Source organism: Brassica napus, chromosome A3 (assembly GCF_020379485.1).
Source record: "Brassica napus cultivar Da-Ae chromosome A3, Da-Ae, whole genome shotgun sequence".
Classification (NCBI taxonomy): Eukaryota; Viridiplantae; Streptophyta; class Magnoliopsida; order Brassicales; family Brassicaceae; genus Brassica; species Brassica napus.
In genome coordinates this window covers 3297046-3314188 of record NC_063436.1, presented here as the reverse complement: position 1 = coordinate 3314188, position 17143 = coordinate 3297046, and the positions used below count along the sequence as shown (strand labels likewise).

The window sequence follows — 17143 nt, the reverse complement described above, 5'->3', positions numbered from 1 at the left end:
TACAGTTAAAATTTATTTATTAATATCTATATAATTAATAAGATTTTTTAGAAATGTTATATATTAAATAGATTAACTTAAATAATCAAATAGATGTAATTGATGAAATAGACCTAGTATGAATTTTGTATGGTATTTCTTTTAATAAAGAAGATATAAAATATAATTATAAAATTTGAAAAATAGCATACACTTTTATTTTATTTTGTTTTATAATAAATATTATTTAAATTAATGTATAATAGTATATATTATTAACTAAGAAATTAATCAATGGTATTAATTTAAATAAATATTTTAAATATTTAGAAAGATTTTGTTAGATTTTTCTCAATATTTTGTTATAACTAAAAATAAAATTTAAATTTACAGTTAGAATTGATTTATTATTAATAACTTTATATATTTAATAGATTACTGTAAATAATTAAATAAATGTAATTAATGAAATGGATCTAATAAGGCTAGTATGACTTTTTATGATAGATAAAAATGGTACTTCTCTTTTAATAGAGAAGATATTTTCCGGACAGTGTTGTTTTTAATTTTGTCAAGAGAAGTTAGAAGTTAGGCAACTTTGGTAAGTTTTTTTAATATGTTTAACTTTAACAGATATGAGAAGAATAATAAGCTACATAAATTTAAAAGCTAATTTGAAAGTTTGGCTTTTTGGCTTTTTTGCAATAGACTACGATGGTTTGTTTTCTTCTGAAGCTTAAACAGAAAGTAGAGAACAGTGACTACAAGCTTATTTGTTGAACTTGCAAGTTGCAAAAGAATAGTCTTAAAGCTTCAAAAAAGAATGATTTTAGGTTGAGTTTTGTTGTCGCTATAATATTTTTGGTTGTCAGCTATATTTCAATACATACTAGCTTATTATTTTTGGTAGAATTCAATTTTTCTTCTATACAAAACAAATATAGTCTGAATCATATCGTTAAATTGAACAGAAGATTATTTTAAATTAATGACGACTCTATTTTTTTTGTTATCAATATAAACATGAGACTTTACTAATCAAACCGGAGATTATGTGTCCATGTGGACAAAGTAGGAATGTTGACTCCAAGTACCATGTGCAAGATTATATGCCTCGATATTCTGAGTCAACAAGAGTATTAGGGGTTTATGTCATGTGTTTGTGTTTGTAGTTATCTTTTTAGATTTAATTTGTGAACCTTATCTTAATTTTTGATTTTTGGGGAGATAATGTTGAGCAAATGAGAATATTCTGATAGGCGATGTTAATATGCTGTTTTTCCTGAATATAAGATGACCATAGAATATTATTATGATACTATACCATATTTTTGGTCAACATTAAGATATTATAGAATCTTCTTGGGTTAACAACATGAAAATTTTAGATTTATGTCCTTAAACGAATATAGACAATATCTTACATAACTTGTCATAATTATTTCTATGTTTTGTTTGTATATGCTATGAAAGTATTCATTGTAAACTTCTATATAATCCCTGACATAGCTTCATCTTAAAACCATCCAAAACTAGAAGCATATTCATTTTTCTCAATTTCACATCGACAAAGAATCCAAAGAAAATGAATAATCTCACAATTTTTGTTGCTATAATTCTCTTTTCAAGCTGTGTCGCATCTCAATTCATTGACCCAATAGATGACGAAGAGCTCCAATGGTCGGGTTACACTCAGGCGCCCTCGGCTACCCACAAACACAGCCCAAATCAGCAATTAAAGGAGTGTTTTTCCAGTTACAAGATGGTAACAAAATGTTTGATGAAGACGTTAACCAAAAAAACAACCGTCAGTTCTGAATGTTGCGCCACGATCAAGACGTTGGATGAAAGTTGTAAGCATACGGTTTACAGATCGTTCCAGAACCCTTTCGTTGACAACTATGTCGAGAACCATTGCTCTAACTATGATGCTCCTACTCCGGCTTAGAGTTCATTTGAAAAATATCATAAATAAATCTCTTGTATCGATCAAAAAGAGTTTACTACTACATTGCCTAACCTTTTTTTTCCTTATTGTTGCACATTATAAAATGATGATACAAGTTCATTTATAAAAATATTATAATAAATAAATCTCTTGCATCGATCAAAAGAGCTAATTATTATTAGATTGTGTAACTTTTTTTTGCTTATTGTTGCACATTATAAAATTATGATACAAGTTCAATTATAATAAGTTTTTTTATTTGAAGATAATTAGCAAGACTATCATAAGCCAAATATTATGCATTTACTAGACTCATTAATCATATTTGTAATGGATGACAAACTAATAACAAAAACATGGAAACTTTATTCTTTTTTTTTTGACGTCACACGGAAATTTTATTCAAAGTGTCGCAATAATATCAAAAAATATTACAAGTACTAATCAAATTGTTCAACAACAACAAAGTAAAAAACCTTAAAATCTCCGAATTAGTGCAAATGCATTATTGATAAAGCAGTCCAAACATTTTCATTATATATTACTCAGTTAACAGATACCATTTCTCTTCTTCCTGTCGGAAAACCTCTTCCAGCCATTGATGATCTCTCTCTGCTTCTCCATATCGCTTTTCTTCACCGTCACCATCAAGTTATCGCCGTCAGCTTCACTCTTCTCCTCTCCCAGCAAAATTTTGTGGATTACTCGTGAAGGAAGCTCATCGAGCTCACGCATCACTTTCTCAATATCGATCACAAGTCTCTCTGCGAGTGTTCTTGAAAAATCTTCTCTGATGACCACCCGAAGAACAGTTATGTGTTGTGCGTTAGGAGGCATTGTATATGCCGGCACTAGACATTGGAATACACGTTGACATTATATGTTTTTTTTACATTATATGGTTGAATGCGCATATATTACATTTTACTATAATTCAAATGTATTGCGTGTTTTCACTAGTCTCTGGCCATCACTCTTTTTTTTTCAATTTTTCTTGTCACTTTACTCTACATGAAAGTTACAAGTTGTAAATGGCCGAACAGTTTTTTTTTTTATAATATTTTCCGGACAATAATGTTTTAAATTTTTTCAAGAGAAATTAGAAGTTATGCAACTTTGGTTAATTATTTTATATGTTTTAACTATAACATATATCAGAAGAATAATAAGCTATATAAATTTAAAATATAATTTCAAAGTTTGTCTTTTTGGCCTTTTCCAGTAGACTATGGTGGTTTTGTTTTCTACCGAAGCTTAAATAGAAAGTAGAAAATAGAGACTACAAGCTTATATGTTGAGCTTGCAAGTTTCAAAAGAATAGTTTTAAAACTTACAAAAATGATTTTAGGTTGAGCTTTTTTTGTAGCTATACTATTTTTGGTTGTCAACTTTATTTCAATACATACTAGTTTTATTATTTTTGGTAGAATTTAGTTTTTATCCTATACAAAACAAATAGAATCTGAATCACATCATTAAGTTTGAAACGAAGATTATTTTGAATTAATGACGATTCTTTTTGGTCATCAACATAAACATTTTAAATGGAGACTTTGCTAACTAAACTGGAAACGTTGTATCCATGTGGACAAAGTAGGAAGGTTGACTCCGAATACCACTTGCAAGAGTATATGTCTTTGTATTCTAAGTACTTATAACAAGAGGATTTAGGGGTATATGTCATGTAGTTATCTTTTTATATTTAATTTGTGAACCTTATCCTAATTTTTGAATATTATTTTTGGGTATAATGATGTACAAATGAGAATATTCTGACAGGCGATGTTAATTTGCTGTTTTTTTTCTCCTTATAAGGTGATCATAGAATATTATTATGATATTAGTTGTTTTACCTGCACATAATGACATAATTCTTTGATAGATAATTATTATGTACTATCAGGAACGGACACATACTTAGATTTACAGGGGTACGTGCCCCTTACTATTTTATTTTTCTAAATAATTTAAGCTTATTTGATTAAATTGTTTTTAGTTTACTGAATAAACAAAAAGTGCCCCCGGTTCATAATATTTTTGTTTTGTTTTTAGTATTGTGCTATAAAATAATATTTTTTATTCTATAATAGAGAAAAATAAGCTATAGTCAATCTAAATTTGTACTTTAAAATAGAAATTGCCATTTTACTATAAAATAGTATTTCCTTATTATAAAATCATAATTTGTTATTATTAAATGGTCTTTTAACTTTTCAAACTTTAATAATTATTACTAAAAAATAATTTTAAAATTGCAGTTTATTAAAAAATAGAATAATATTTTTCTTTACATTTTAATTTAAACAAAGTTATAATTCTGTCAAACTGTCAAAATAATTAAAAGTAAATAAAGTTAATTTTTAATTTTTATAAATACTGTATAAGGTACTTGTTGTAAATCAAAACTTTCATTTTGAAAATATTCTCTTATAGAGGCAGATATTTAGAAAATATTTTTTAAAAGATAATTCCATTCCTAATAAAAAAATAATATTGAAATTTTCAAATTAAATAACAAATAAATTTCATTCTATTAACTGAATAATAAGAATAAAAATGAAAATACCACGAAAAATCATAAAAAAAATAAAAAAATAAAAATGAAAATACGAAGAAGAATAAAAATGAAAATGAAAATACCACAAAAAAAAAATCATGTTAACAAACAAATATAAATCAAATTTATTTTTATTGCTTATATACCTCTTTTTTGTATTTTAATCCTAAAATAAATTTTATAATTTCAAAAATATGCCATCATATATTACATTTACAAACAAATATAGATCAATGTTTGTTATTTTTATCAAAAAAAATTGTACAATTTATTTTTTATAAAACTATTTTAAATATTTAGTATAATGATAAGTCTAATTATTATATATGTATATATACTACTAGTTATAAAAATTAACAAATAAGAAAGAAAGAAAGATGTAGATAAACACAAAATAAATACATGTAATTATCTTTTCTTTTTCAAACACTTTTTTTTTATTTTATTTTGAGATAATTTTAACAATAAAAATCTGTAATCAGTTAAATAGTGAATTATATAATATATTTATTAAATATTTTTAATTAGTCTAATTAATGTTGTTTATTAAAACTAATGATTCAACCTAAAATCATGGAGAACATGATAAATAAACAAATTTACTTCTCAAATAATAGTATAGATAGATATATTATACCATATTTTTGTTCATTAAGATATACAATTTTTTTGGCTTAACAACATACAAATTTTGTAGATTTATGTCCTTAATTGAATATAAACAATTTCTTACATAACTAGTCATGATTCTTTTCTATGTTTTGTTTGTATATGCTATAGAAATATTCATTGTAAACTTCTATATAAACTCTGACGTAGTTTCATTTTAAAGTCATCCAAAACTAAAAGCATATTCACTTTTTCTCAATTTCACATCGACAAATAATCAAAAGAAAATGAAGAATCTCATCATTTTGGTTGCTGTGGTTCTCTTTTCAAGCTGTGTCACATCTCAGTTTCTTGACCCAACAGATGTCGAAGAGCTCCAATGGTCGGGTTACTCTCAGGCACCCTCCGCTATCCACAAACACAGCCCAAATAAAGAATTGAAGGAGTGCTTTTCCAGTTACAAGATGGTAACAAAATGTTTGATGAAGACGTTAACCGAAAAACCAACCGTTGGTTCTGAATGTTGCGCCACGATCAAGACATTGAATGAAAATTGTAAGCATACGGTTTTCAGATCGTTCCGTAACTCTTTTGTTAACAACTATGTTAAGAAACATTGCTCTAGCCACGATGCTACTGCTCCTTCTCCGGCTTAGAGTTTATTTGAAAAATATCATAAATAAATCTCTTAGATCGATCAAAAGAGTTTACTACTACATTGTGTAACTTTTCTTCTGCTTATTGTTGCACATTATAAAATTTTAATTATAATAAGACTGTTTGGATTTGAAGATAATTAGGAACTCTATTATAAGCCAAATATTATGCATTTACTAGACTCCCTAATACTATTTGTAATGGATGATAAACTAATAACAAAAACACAGAAACTTTATTCAATATGTCGCAATAATATCAAAATATATTCAAGTACTAATCAAACGAAACTTAAATTGTTCAACAACAACAAAGTAAAAACCTTCAATCTCCGAATTAATGCAATTGCTTTATTGATAATGCTTTATCACTAGTCTATGGCCATCACATGTTTATTTATTGTCACTTTACTCGACATTCGACATGAAAGTTATAAGTTGTAAATGGCCGAACAAAGTTTTTTTTAATTTAGCCATATAAGGTCAACATTGTTTTTAATTTTGTCAAGAGAAGTTAGAAGTTATGCAACTTTGGTAAATTTTTATATGTTTTAACATTAACAGAAATCAGAAGCATAATAAGCTACATCAAAAACTTAAAAGCTAATTTGAAAGTTTTGTTTTTGGCTTTTCCAGTAGAGTATGATGGTTTGTTTTCTATTGAAGCTTAAACATAAAGTAGAGAACAGTGACTACAAGCTTTTAGTTGAACTTGCAAAAGAATAATTTTAAATCTTCAAAAAATAATGATTTTAGGTTTAGTTTTCTTTTCTTTTTTGTCACTATAATATTTTTGGTTATCAGCTTTATTTCAATACATACTATTTTTTATTACTTTTGGCAGAATTTAGTTGTTTTCTTTACAAAACAAATATAATCTGAATCATTTAACAAAAGATTATTTTGAATTAATGATAACTCTTCAACAAAAAAAAAAGAAGATTATTCTCAATTGATTATAACTCTGTTTTTTTTAAATGTTTATGTCATGTGTTCATAGTTATTTTATAAGATTTAATTTGTGAACTTATCCTAATGTTTGATATTTTTTAATTTGAAATAATTTTGTGCAAATGAAAATATTGTGATAGACGATGTTAATTTGTTACTTTTTTCCTCGTTATACGGTGTCCATCTTCTATCTATACTATTATTATCTGAAAATGATTTTCTTTATTTGTTATATTCACCATAATTTTAGATAATTTTCTTATTTATCGAACTCGTATGATTTTGATTGAGGAATCATCAATTAAAATTTATCTTATTATTTAAAATTAATTAAATAAGTAAAATAAGAATTAGGATAAAATCTAAATCAGAGATTTTACCTATTTGTCATATTCTTCATACTTTTAAATAATTTTGCTTATTTTTTATGTTCTTATGACTGAAGACTCATCAACTAAAATTTATCCTATTACTTAATTAATTAAATAATTAAAAATAAAAATTAGGATTGAAATCTAAATTGCTTGATTCAATCTTTAAAATCATATTTTTATATGATATGGAGATGCATGTGGTTAGATGATTAATATAATTTAATAAAAATTAATTTTATTCTTATATTGTTAACCAATCAAAAATATCTATACATTTTTATCTAAAATTTAATTTATCAAAATTATAATAAATTTCAAATATATACAAAACTTATTTAGCACAAATACTATTTAAATGATATTATCTCAGAGTATTATTATGATATTATACCCTATTTTTGGTCAACATTAAGATATTATACAATCTTTTTGGGTTAAAAAGATGCAAATTTTAGATTTATGTCCTTAATCGAATATAAACAATTATAGACATGATTCTTTCTATATTTTGTTTGTATATGTTATAAAAGTATTTATTGTAAACTTCTATATAAACCCTGACGTAGTTTCATCTTAAAGACATCCAAAACAAAAAGAATATTCTTTTTTTCTCAATTTTCAATTTCACATCGACAAAGAATCCAAAGAAAATGAAGCATCTCACAATTTTTGTTGCAATAATTCTCTTTTCAAGCTGTGTCACATCTCAATTCATTGACCCAACAGATGACGAAGAGCTCTAATGGTCAGGTTACGCTCAGGCGCCCTCGGCTATCCACAAACACAGCCCAAATCGGGAATTAAAGGAGTGCTTTTCCAGTTACAAGATGGTAACAAAATGTTTGATGAAGACGTTAACCAAAAAAACAACCGTTGGTTCTGAATGTTGTGCCATGATCAAGACGTTGAATGAAAATTGTAAGCATACGGTTTTCAGATCCTTCCGTAACCCTTTCGTTAACAACTATGTTGAGAAACATTGCTCTAGCCATAGTGCTCCTGCTCCAGCTTAGAGTTTATTTGAAAAATATCATAAATAAATTTCTTGTATCGATTAAACAGAGTTTACTACTACATTGTGTAACTTTTTTTTTTTTTTGCTTATTGTTGCACATTATAAAATGATGATACAAGTTCAGTTATAAAAATATTATAATAAATAAATCTCTTGTATGATCATTTTCAAAATGTCACAATAATATTAAAAAAAAATATTACAAGTACTAATTAAATTGTTCAACAACAATAAAGTAAAAACCTTCAAATCTCCGAATTAGTGCAAATGCATTATTGATAAAGCAGTCCAAACATTTTCATTATATATTATTATTTCAGTTAACAGATACCATTTGTCTTCTTCCTGTCGGAAACAAACTTCTTCCAGCCATTGATGATCTCTCTCTGCTTCTCCATATCGGTTTTCTTCACCGTCACCATCAAGTTATCGCCGTTAGCTTCACTCTTCTCCTCTTCCAGCGAAATTTTGTGGATTACTCGTGAAGGAAGCTCATCGAGCTCACGCATCACTTTCTCAATATCGATCACAAGTCTCTCTGCGAGTGTTCTTGAAAAATCTTCTCTGATGACCACTCGAAGAACAGTTATGTGTTGTGCGTTAGGAGGCATTGTATATGCCGGCACTATCCATCCGTACCTACATTTCAATAATAGACACGTTATAGATACATCATATTCATACACAAATCTAGTTACTTATTTTTATGAATCTTTGAAGTATCAATAACGTCTAACTTATGTATTTACTCTCAAGTGCATCAGTGCATGAATCATATGAAAGTGAAACCTTTCAAAATGTCAAAGAGTATTTGAGATATTAGAGCATCTCCATTGCTAAAATTTTCAAAAGATAATTTCAAAATTTTATATATATTTTAGTTCACATTATTTTAAAAAAATTATTGTTTGCCAAATAACACCTGTCTTTAGAATATTTCATAGAGTTTCTATGGTTTCTCAAATAAAAACTAACCTGCGAAGCATGTCGGAGATTTCGAACTCAGTGTGAGAGCTGCTGTCTTTCAAGGAGAAAGCGACAAGCGGTACTCCCTCTTCTTTTGATACGATGTTGAACCTTCCTGTCTTCTCAAGTCCTTCCCTTAACACGATCATATTCTCTCTGCAATTCTCCATCACATTTCTATAACCCTGTTTGACACATTTTATTTTACTAGGGAATTTCTAGTTACTTAGCATTAGCATGAAATATGGTATTAACAGTAGTCATTGACTGACTCACCTCGTGGCCCAATCGAATGAGTTGGTAGTATTGAGCTATGACTTGACTCGAACCTGTGTTATTTAGGAAGATCAATGAAGAGTGATTGGCTATGAGTGATAACAAATACAACTAATAAAACGTTCAGATGTTGAAAGTATATGAAAAATCCCATTTTAATATGACGACGTCTAAGTTACGTTTTACGTACTTCAATTTTTTTTTACCTGTATCACTTTGATGTTCATGTCCTACCTATTTTTTAAATTGGTCAAAGTAAATAAAAGTGGAAAAGGTTAATTTGACCTCTATTGCTCCATCAATTTGATGATCTACGGCTAATTTTAAAAGTAGCTTCTTTTTATATATAAAAGTAGAAATATTAGCCTATTTAGATCATTGTTAGTAGGTATAAGTCAAACACAAAAGATAGGAATAGCAAGAAAATTTGCAATCAATTTTAAAGTGACTTTATTTTTTTTAAGTAGAAAGATATTTACCCTCCATAACTTCGATGTTAGTTAATCTAGATCATGGCTAGTACGTTAAAGTCAAACAAATAAAAGATTAGGAATAGCTAGCAAGAAAATTAAATTTTGATAAACAAGAAGGAAAATTTATACAAGCAGCAACTAAGACCATCACTAGGAAACATACCTTTGGAGAAATTGAGCGTAAAAGTGGGTTGGTCAGCACCAAGATAATTGATATGGAAGATGAGTTCCTCGGGCAAATCCTCTTTGTTTCTCCAAACCACCCAACCAATTCCTGCGTACACAAGTCCATACTTGTGACCACTCACATTTATACTCTTCACCAAAGGCAGTCTAAAGTCCCATTCCAATTCTGGATACAAAAACGGTGCTATGAATCCTCCACTTGCCGCATCCACATGGATTGGTGTGTCCCATCTATCAAAGACATGCAAATATCGACCCAGTTATTAGTTGTTTTGATTAGTGTAAACGTGTTAAATATTCTAACTATAGTACTACTAATATCATATAGTGTAAACAATCCATTGGTATGAAAACTAATTAATTTACCCGGTTTCTTTGTTCTTTAGGACCAAGAGATCATTCAAGAGTTTGACATCTTCAAATTCTCCATTAAGAGTGGAACCAAGAATAGCCGCAACACATATAGTGTTCTCATCGACCATCTCAACAGCTTGCTCCGGGTCCATCACATAATACCCTTCGCTTAGTTTCACTTCCTTAAGCTCAACCTCAAAGTACCTAGCGAATTTCTCCCAACACACCTAACATTTTGATCCGTCATTGTAAGAAATTGGTCAAACACAAAGATTTAGTTATGATTACTAAACTTGAATAATCGTTTATTACTTGAACATTAGCTCCAGTGACAATGTTGGGTTTATCAAAAGGTTTGCCTTCCGCTTTACGCTTGTTCTGCCATTTACGCTTAAAGGCCAAACCGGCCAACATTATGGCCTCAGATGATCCAACGGTCCCTACTCCAACGGCTGTCTCTGTCTCTCCTAAAGGTGCGTTGAATAGATGTGCAATCATGTTCACACATCGGTTCTGTTTTCAAAATATTAAAACAATAATGATTATTAGTGAAAAGCAGCGTGGCGTATGACTTATTGACACCGAGATTGATGCTACTCCTGGTGAATAGCACCGTCACAGATCTTTAGAGTAAATTTAAAATAGTGCACACTTAAAGGGGTGGAGATTAATTAGTCATAACAACTACATTTATTCTATAATTCAGCATAAGATCGTGTAAATCTTATAATGTAAATAATTACGGTCAGCTAATTGATGAAAAAAATTGCGATCATATTCTAATCTGAAAATAATACAGAATGTTAAATTTGATCCTACTATTATACCATATCATATAATGTTATTCATACTCTTTATATTTCAATTTAAAATACGAGGAATCTAACCACTTGTAACTTATAGTTGTAAGTATAACTTGAATTTTATATTCTATTTATTTCAATGTTGGCCCGATCATTAAATATCATTTAGTTTTTAACTTTGTCCGGCTATCAATTTAAATAGTCATAGTAGCAAGGAACACAATGACTGGTATTAATTGAGGAAACGTAGTACCAATATTCCCACTAATTACTATAGTTTAGTTCAAATGAATCCAAAAGTAATAAAAATGGCCATAGAAAAAGTCAAGATAGGTGGTGGCGTTGCGTTTATATATGTAGAATCAATAATAAAGCATCTTATGATGATACAAACTAATAATAGTAACATATATTAATATATAGGAACAAATTAGAGAGAGAGAAAAAAAAAACCCTCACAAACAAGATTTGAAAACAATGCACCTTATGAACAATGGTATATACAAATTTAAATTAAAACATAAATCAAAACATATCATATAATATTATCTCGGCCACATACAAGATCCTTAGAAAAAAAATGTTGAAGATCTTATAATCATTTCTCTCCAGATATAAGCCGATACGTAATTATGTCTAAACTTGATTTTGAACGATCATGATATATAGAGTATATGATCAGATACCTGAAGTTCGGTGGTGACAGGGTACTCGTCCATGTCGACATAGTTCTTGTTAATGGAAGCCATGATGAGCTTGTCGCACTCAGGCTCCATCCACGTGGTCACGAAGGAGGCCAAGTTTAGCCTTGGATTACCGTCAAGCATCAACTCATCGTTTATTATCTGATACGCCGCTTCTTTTGGAATCGAGTTTTCCGGCATCTTGAACCTGATATTAACGTTATCAACCCTCCATTATTATGGAGCTTATACATACGTATATCATGATCAAGATTGTTATATTGTTTAGGTTTATTTTACCTAGGAAGTGAAGTTCGAACGTATCGTGACGCGAATGTGGAGTGGACGGAGACGTCCGAATCCGATGCGGCGTGAGAGAGCACCATCACGGCGATGAGAGAGAGAGAGAGAAATAACACAAGACGATGATGAGAGAGAGAATGAGATCGAGGAAAGTGATGAATGGCCGAATGGGATTGGAGGAAATGGAGAAACACCTAGTGAGGGGTTTTATATCAATAATAAATGATATTGAATGATAACCAATTAACCATATGGGTTATTTGTGTAATAATATATTTTGAAATGAACTAACTTTTAGAAGTTTCCTTTCTCCGAATTTTCTTCCTAGTGCCTATACTTTATTTATGTTAGTAGAATAATGCCTCTAATTTCGTTTTAGGTTTTTTAAACCAAGTACTTTTTTTTTAAACTTAAACCAAGTACATTTTTGAGAAGTTTTGTTTGAAAACACGATTTTTTTTTATTTTGTTTCCTTAATAAAGATTTCTAAGAAATTTGATTTATAAACACGGTAAAAATATTTAATGCTTACTAAGTCAATGATGAATAGGATCCGAGGAAAATATTTGCATTTTATTGAATTCGTTCATGTATTAAATAAATATTTTCTCAGAAATCGTTTGGTCCATAGAATTAGACCAAACGTTGGTTACTTTTGTACATTATTAGAACGCGGAAGATAACGCGTATCGACCAATACCGTAAGGTTTCTTCTTAGTTTTTCTAGTATGATAGGCCTCGTAATGTAAAATATGCGAGTTAATTTATTATATTTCATCATTGATTACATAAGATCATGCGTAGTGCACAGTTAATGTTTGTAATAATATTTGCCGATCGATCGATGATATGATTACTGTCCAAATAAGAATTAACTGTAAAGGTGATGTTATTTAATTCGATCTCTATTATTGAGTCGGCCGAATGCCATCATATGAGTTTCTAGTTTTCATCATCTATCTAAAAAACTCAAAGACTATGAAATTTATATAATTAAATAAATTTGAACAATCCAATTAAAGAAATCTTGTTTTCAGAATTTACTTGTTTTTCTGAATTTAGTTTCAACTAATCAAAATAAAAGTAATTAGGAGTGTAATTGACATAACAAAGAAACTAAGAATAGTTTATCAAAATAAGAAACTTAACTTTCTTTCGTTGACAAAAAGAAAAGAAAAAAAAGAAACTTAACTTTCTTTTAATGTCTCAAAAATAAATGTGTCATTAATAATCACACATTAGTTCAAAACTTAGAAATCAATTCAGTAAAACGAAACATGATGTCTTTCAAAATTTTAAAATCGACGCAATAAAAATAAAAACTCAATCAAAAACCAGTCGACCTATGAAGGTCTAACATCAACAAAATATGGGTTTGTCAGACTTCTTGACATTGATGATCTCTATGGGCTTCTCAATATCACTTTTCTTCACCGTAACCACCATGTTGTCGCCGTTATCTTCACTCTTCACCTCTCCTAGTGAAATTTTGTGGATCACTCGCGAGGGAAGCTCATCAAGCTCATGCATCACTTTCTCAATATCCATCACAAGTCTCTCTGCCAGTGTCCTTGAAAAATCTTCTCTGATGACCACACGAAGAACAGTTATGTGCTCTGCGTTTGCTGGCATTGTATACGCCGGCACTATCCACCCATACCTACATTACAACACAGTTAAACATCATAACACACTGAACTTCATGAGAGAGTATTTGAGATCATATTAATGATAGCTAACCTGCGAAGCATCTCGGAGATTTCGAACTCAGTGTGAGAACTGTTATCTTTTAAGGAGAAAGCGACAAGTGGAATTCCCTCGTCCTTTGATACGATGCTGAACCTTCCTGTCTTCTCAAGCCCTTCCCTTAAGACGATCATGTTCTCTCTGCAATTCTCCATCACGTTTCTGTACCCCTGTTTGATACAATTTAATTAGTTTGTAAGTAATGCTTAGTTAATTAGCATGATATTTTAAATCAATATTCATGGCTCACCTCATGGCCCAATCGGATCAGCTGGTAGTATTGAGCAATGACTTGGCTCGAACCTGTGTTTATTAAGAAGAATATCAAAAAATATATATAGAAAAAATGAAAGTAATTTATAGATTCTGGAGTGAGCTACTAATAGTAATACTGAAGTGGTGAAGTACGTTACCTTTGGAGAAGTTGAGTGTGAAAGTGGGTTGGTCAGCACCAAGATAGTTGATATGGAAGATGAGTTCATCAGGCAAATCCTCTTTGTTTCTCCACACCACCCAGCCAATTCCAGCGTACACAAGTCCATACTTGTGACCACTCACATTAATACTCTTCACCTGTGGCAGTCTAAAGTCCCATTCCAGTTCAGGATACAAAAACGGTGCTATGAATCCTCCACTTGCTGCATCCACATGGATCGGTATATCCAATCTATCGAAAACATGCATATGTTAGTTGTGTTTTTCTTAGTTTACTAGATATACAGTTGTGTGTAATAATCCATTGATATAGTGAAGGAAATAGATAATTACCCAGTTTCTTTGTTCTTCAGGACCAAGAGATCGTTCAAGAGTTTGACATCTTCAAATTCTCCATTAAGAGTGGAACCAAGAATAGCCGCAACACATATAGTGTTCTCATCGACCATCTCAACAGCTTGCTCTGGGTCCATCACATAATACCCTTCACGTAGTTTCACTTCCTTAAGCTCAACCTCAAAGTACCTAGCAAATTTCTCCCAGCACACCTAATATTTTGATTCATTATTGTAAGACTTGATCAAGAACACAAATTTAATTATGATTATTAAACTTGAAGAAGTGTTAATTACTTGAACATTGGCTCCGGTGACAATGTTGGGTTTGTCAAAGGGTTTTCCTTCGGCTTTACGCTTGTTCTGCCACTTCCGCTTGAAGGCCAAACCGGCCAACATTATGGCTTCGGATGATCCAACGGTTCCAACTCCAACGGCTGTCTCTGTCTCTCCCAACGGTGCGTTGAATAGATGTGCAATCATGTTCACACATCGGTTCTGTTTTATTAATAGTAAGAAAAAAATTGATTAGTGAAAACTCACCTTTTTACGTCAATGAAATCTTATCAACGTCGAGATTGTTAATTAACTTTAATAATCTTGGTGAATAAGAGCGTAACATATCATCTTAGTTACTATTGGCATATATCTTATAAAGAGTTCTATTTAAACTCAATTTTGTAACGTTCATGATGATCTATACAAACCTGGAGTTCGGTGGTGACAGGGTACTCGTCCATGTCGACGTAGTTCTTGTTAATTGAGGCCATGATGAGCTTATCACACTCAGGCTCCATCCATGTGGTCACGAAGGAGGCCAAGTTTAGCCTTGGATTACCGTCAAGCATCAGCTCATCGTTAATGATCTGATAAGCAGCTTCTTTTGGAATCGAGTTTTCCGGCATTCTGAACCTGATATTTTACGTTTTAAACCAACCATTATAATGGAGCTTACATACATATATCATGATGATCAAGATTGTTATATTTTTAGTTGTATGTTACCTAGGTAGCGAAGTTCGGACGTATCGTGACGCGAATGTGGAGTGGACGGAGACGTCCGAATCCGATGCAGCATGTGAGAGCACCATCACGACGTTGAGGGAGCAAATTCCCACGAGATGACAATAAGAGAGAAAGTAAGGTCAACAGAAGTGGTGATGGAGCTTGGAGGAAGAAGTGAAACACCTTATTTATATATGGGGGTGGTTAATATAAAAAAAAAGGTAAACCCTAATAATATATTTTGAAATAAATGCTTTTGGAAATGTTCTTTTTTTTTCTTTTAGAAAGTTAAATTTCTTCGCAAGGCATATACTATGTCCCTTTTTGTGAAGTTTGGTTAGAATCAGAAGGGTCCTGACACGAATGAAACCATATTGGAAACACGATTTCGTTTCTTTCCATTTTGTTGATCTACGGTTTCTAAAAAGAAATATACTTGGAAACAGGGTGAAAATATGTAATGCGTGCTAAGTACGTAAAATTAATGGGATTCGAGGAAAATTGCATTTATTTTTAAAATTAAATGCCTTCCCATAAATGGCGAAATTCTCTTTTTTGCCAAAATTTCTTTCGACGCCTATAGTTTGTTTAAATTAGTGGAATATCTTGTATTTCTTTATACAATTAGACCAAACATTTTTGCTCTTTACATTGTTATTATAACACGGAATAAGGTGCATGTGGACCAGGATCCGACCATGTGTATGGAGTATGGTATGGTTTCTGCTTTCTATAGGTGGTAAAAAAAAGTAGACACGGCGCAGAAGTCGCACCCATAAGGTAGAAGACGAGTGCAATCCGTCATTTCATGCTCCATGTTCTGATTCTCGGACGATTCTCTTATGAACCATACTCATACCTTTCAATGTTTGGTTGGTTAAAAACTTATATGTTCTACGGACTACGGGAGGCCCTTAAATAAACAATGTTATGTTGTTGCCGGTTAGCATGTTTATTTTTGATATTTTGTTTGTTTGCTTAAATAGTAGTGTTCGTTTATATAAAAATAAATTTCATTAAATCATTTCTCCTATGACATTCCATCAGTTAACGATGAAGTTGAACTCTTACGTTTGTAAATAACATATCAACATCAAAATATCTTTTCTGGTACGTGAAAACTGCACCATCGGAAATGGATAGCTAAGCTTACCTGCAAGACGTGGTACTCGTTTTTCTCACTTTCATATGGATAAATTTAATTTTGTTTTCTAATAATAATGATGATAATAAAACGAATAACTGGACACGGGTGTTCCAATTGGTTTCTGGTTAATTCTGTACAGAAATGAGTTAAATCGAAAACTGGGTTATTATCGGTTTTGGATTTTATAAATATGAAACTTTTTTAGAAATTTATTATCTCGATCCATTTTTGTACCGTGGTTCGATTTGAATTCTGTTTTTCTCGAGCTTTAGAGGAAAATAGGGGAACAATATCCAATTTGCTGAGCTAAATTGAACCGATTCGCTTGGTTCAAATACTTAA

At 30.5% G+C, this 17143-nt stretch overlaps 2 protein-coding genes across 2 annotated transcripts; both read right to left on the bottom strand.

Annotated features, from left to right (window-relative positions):
• Positions 1-8224: 8224 nt before the first annotated feature.
• Positions 8225-12320, bottom strand: LOC111211020 (glutamate decarboxylase 1-like). The gene is made up of 8 exons (XM_022711862.2): positions 12131-12320; positions 11834-12038; positions 10657-10857; positions 10357-10571; positions 9968-10221; positions 9332-9384; positions 9065-9240; positions 8225-8728 (listed from the first exon to the last, which is right to left on the bottom strand). Exons 1-8 carry the CDS (start codon positions 12214-12216, stop codon positions 8410-8412), a joined length of 1509 nt encoding a protein of 502 aa, XP_022567583.2. The 5' UTR covers positions 12217-12320; the 3' UTR covers positions 8225-8409.
• A 1015-nt stretch (positions 12321-13335) lies between these two features.
• Positions 13336-17139, bottom strand: LOC111214547 (glutamate decarboxylase 1-like). Its single transcript, XM_022717493.2, has 8 exons — positions 15655-17139; positions 15357-15561; positions 14947-15147; positions 14648-14862; positions 14293-14546; positions 14130-14182; positions 13874-14049; positions 13336-13793 (listed from the first exon to the last, which is right to left on the bottom strand). Exons 1-8 carry the CDS (start codon positions 15738-15740, stop codon positions 13493-13495), a joined length of 1491 nt encoding a protein of 496 aa, XP_022573214.2. The 5' UTR covers positions 15741-17139; the 3' UTR covers positions 13336-13492.
• Between the last annotated feature and the right edge of the window lie 4 nt (positions 17140-17143).

Bases quoted from the DNA above. Each gene is read 5' to 3' on its own strand.
- LOC111211020 (XM_022711862.2), bottom strand. From the start codon at position 12,216: ATGGTGCTCTCTCACGCCGCATCGGATTCGGACGTCTCCGTCCACTCC. The intron at 10,222-10,356 runs GTAAATTAATTA...TGTCTTTGATAG, and splicing joins CTAAAGAACAAAGAAACCGG to ATGGGACACACCAATCCATG. The intron at 8,729-9,064 runs GTTAGTTTTTAT...ATTGAAATGTAG, and splicing joins ATCTCCGACATGCTTCGCAG to GTACGGATGGATAGTGCCGG.
- LOC111214547 (XM_022717493.2), bottom strand. From the start codon at position 15,740: ATGGTGCTCTCACATGCTGCATCGGATTCGGACGTCTCCGTCCACTCC. The intron at 14,183-14,292 runs GTAACGTACTTC...TAATAAACACAG, and splicing joins CACACTCAACTTCTCCAAAG to GTTCGAGCCAAGTCATTGCT. The intron at 14,050-14,129 runs GTGAGCCATGAA...TGTATCAAACAG, and splicing joins TGATCCGATTGGGCCATGAG to GGGTACAGAAACGTGATGGA.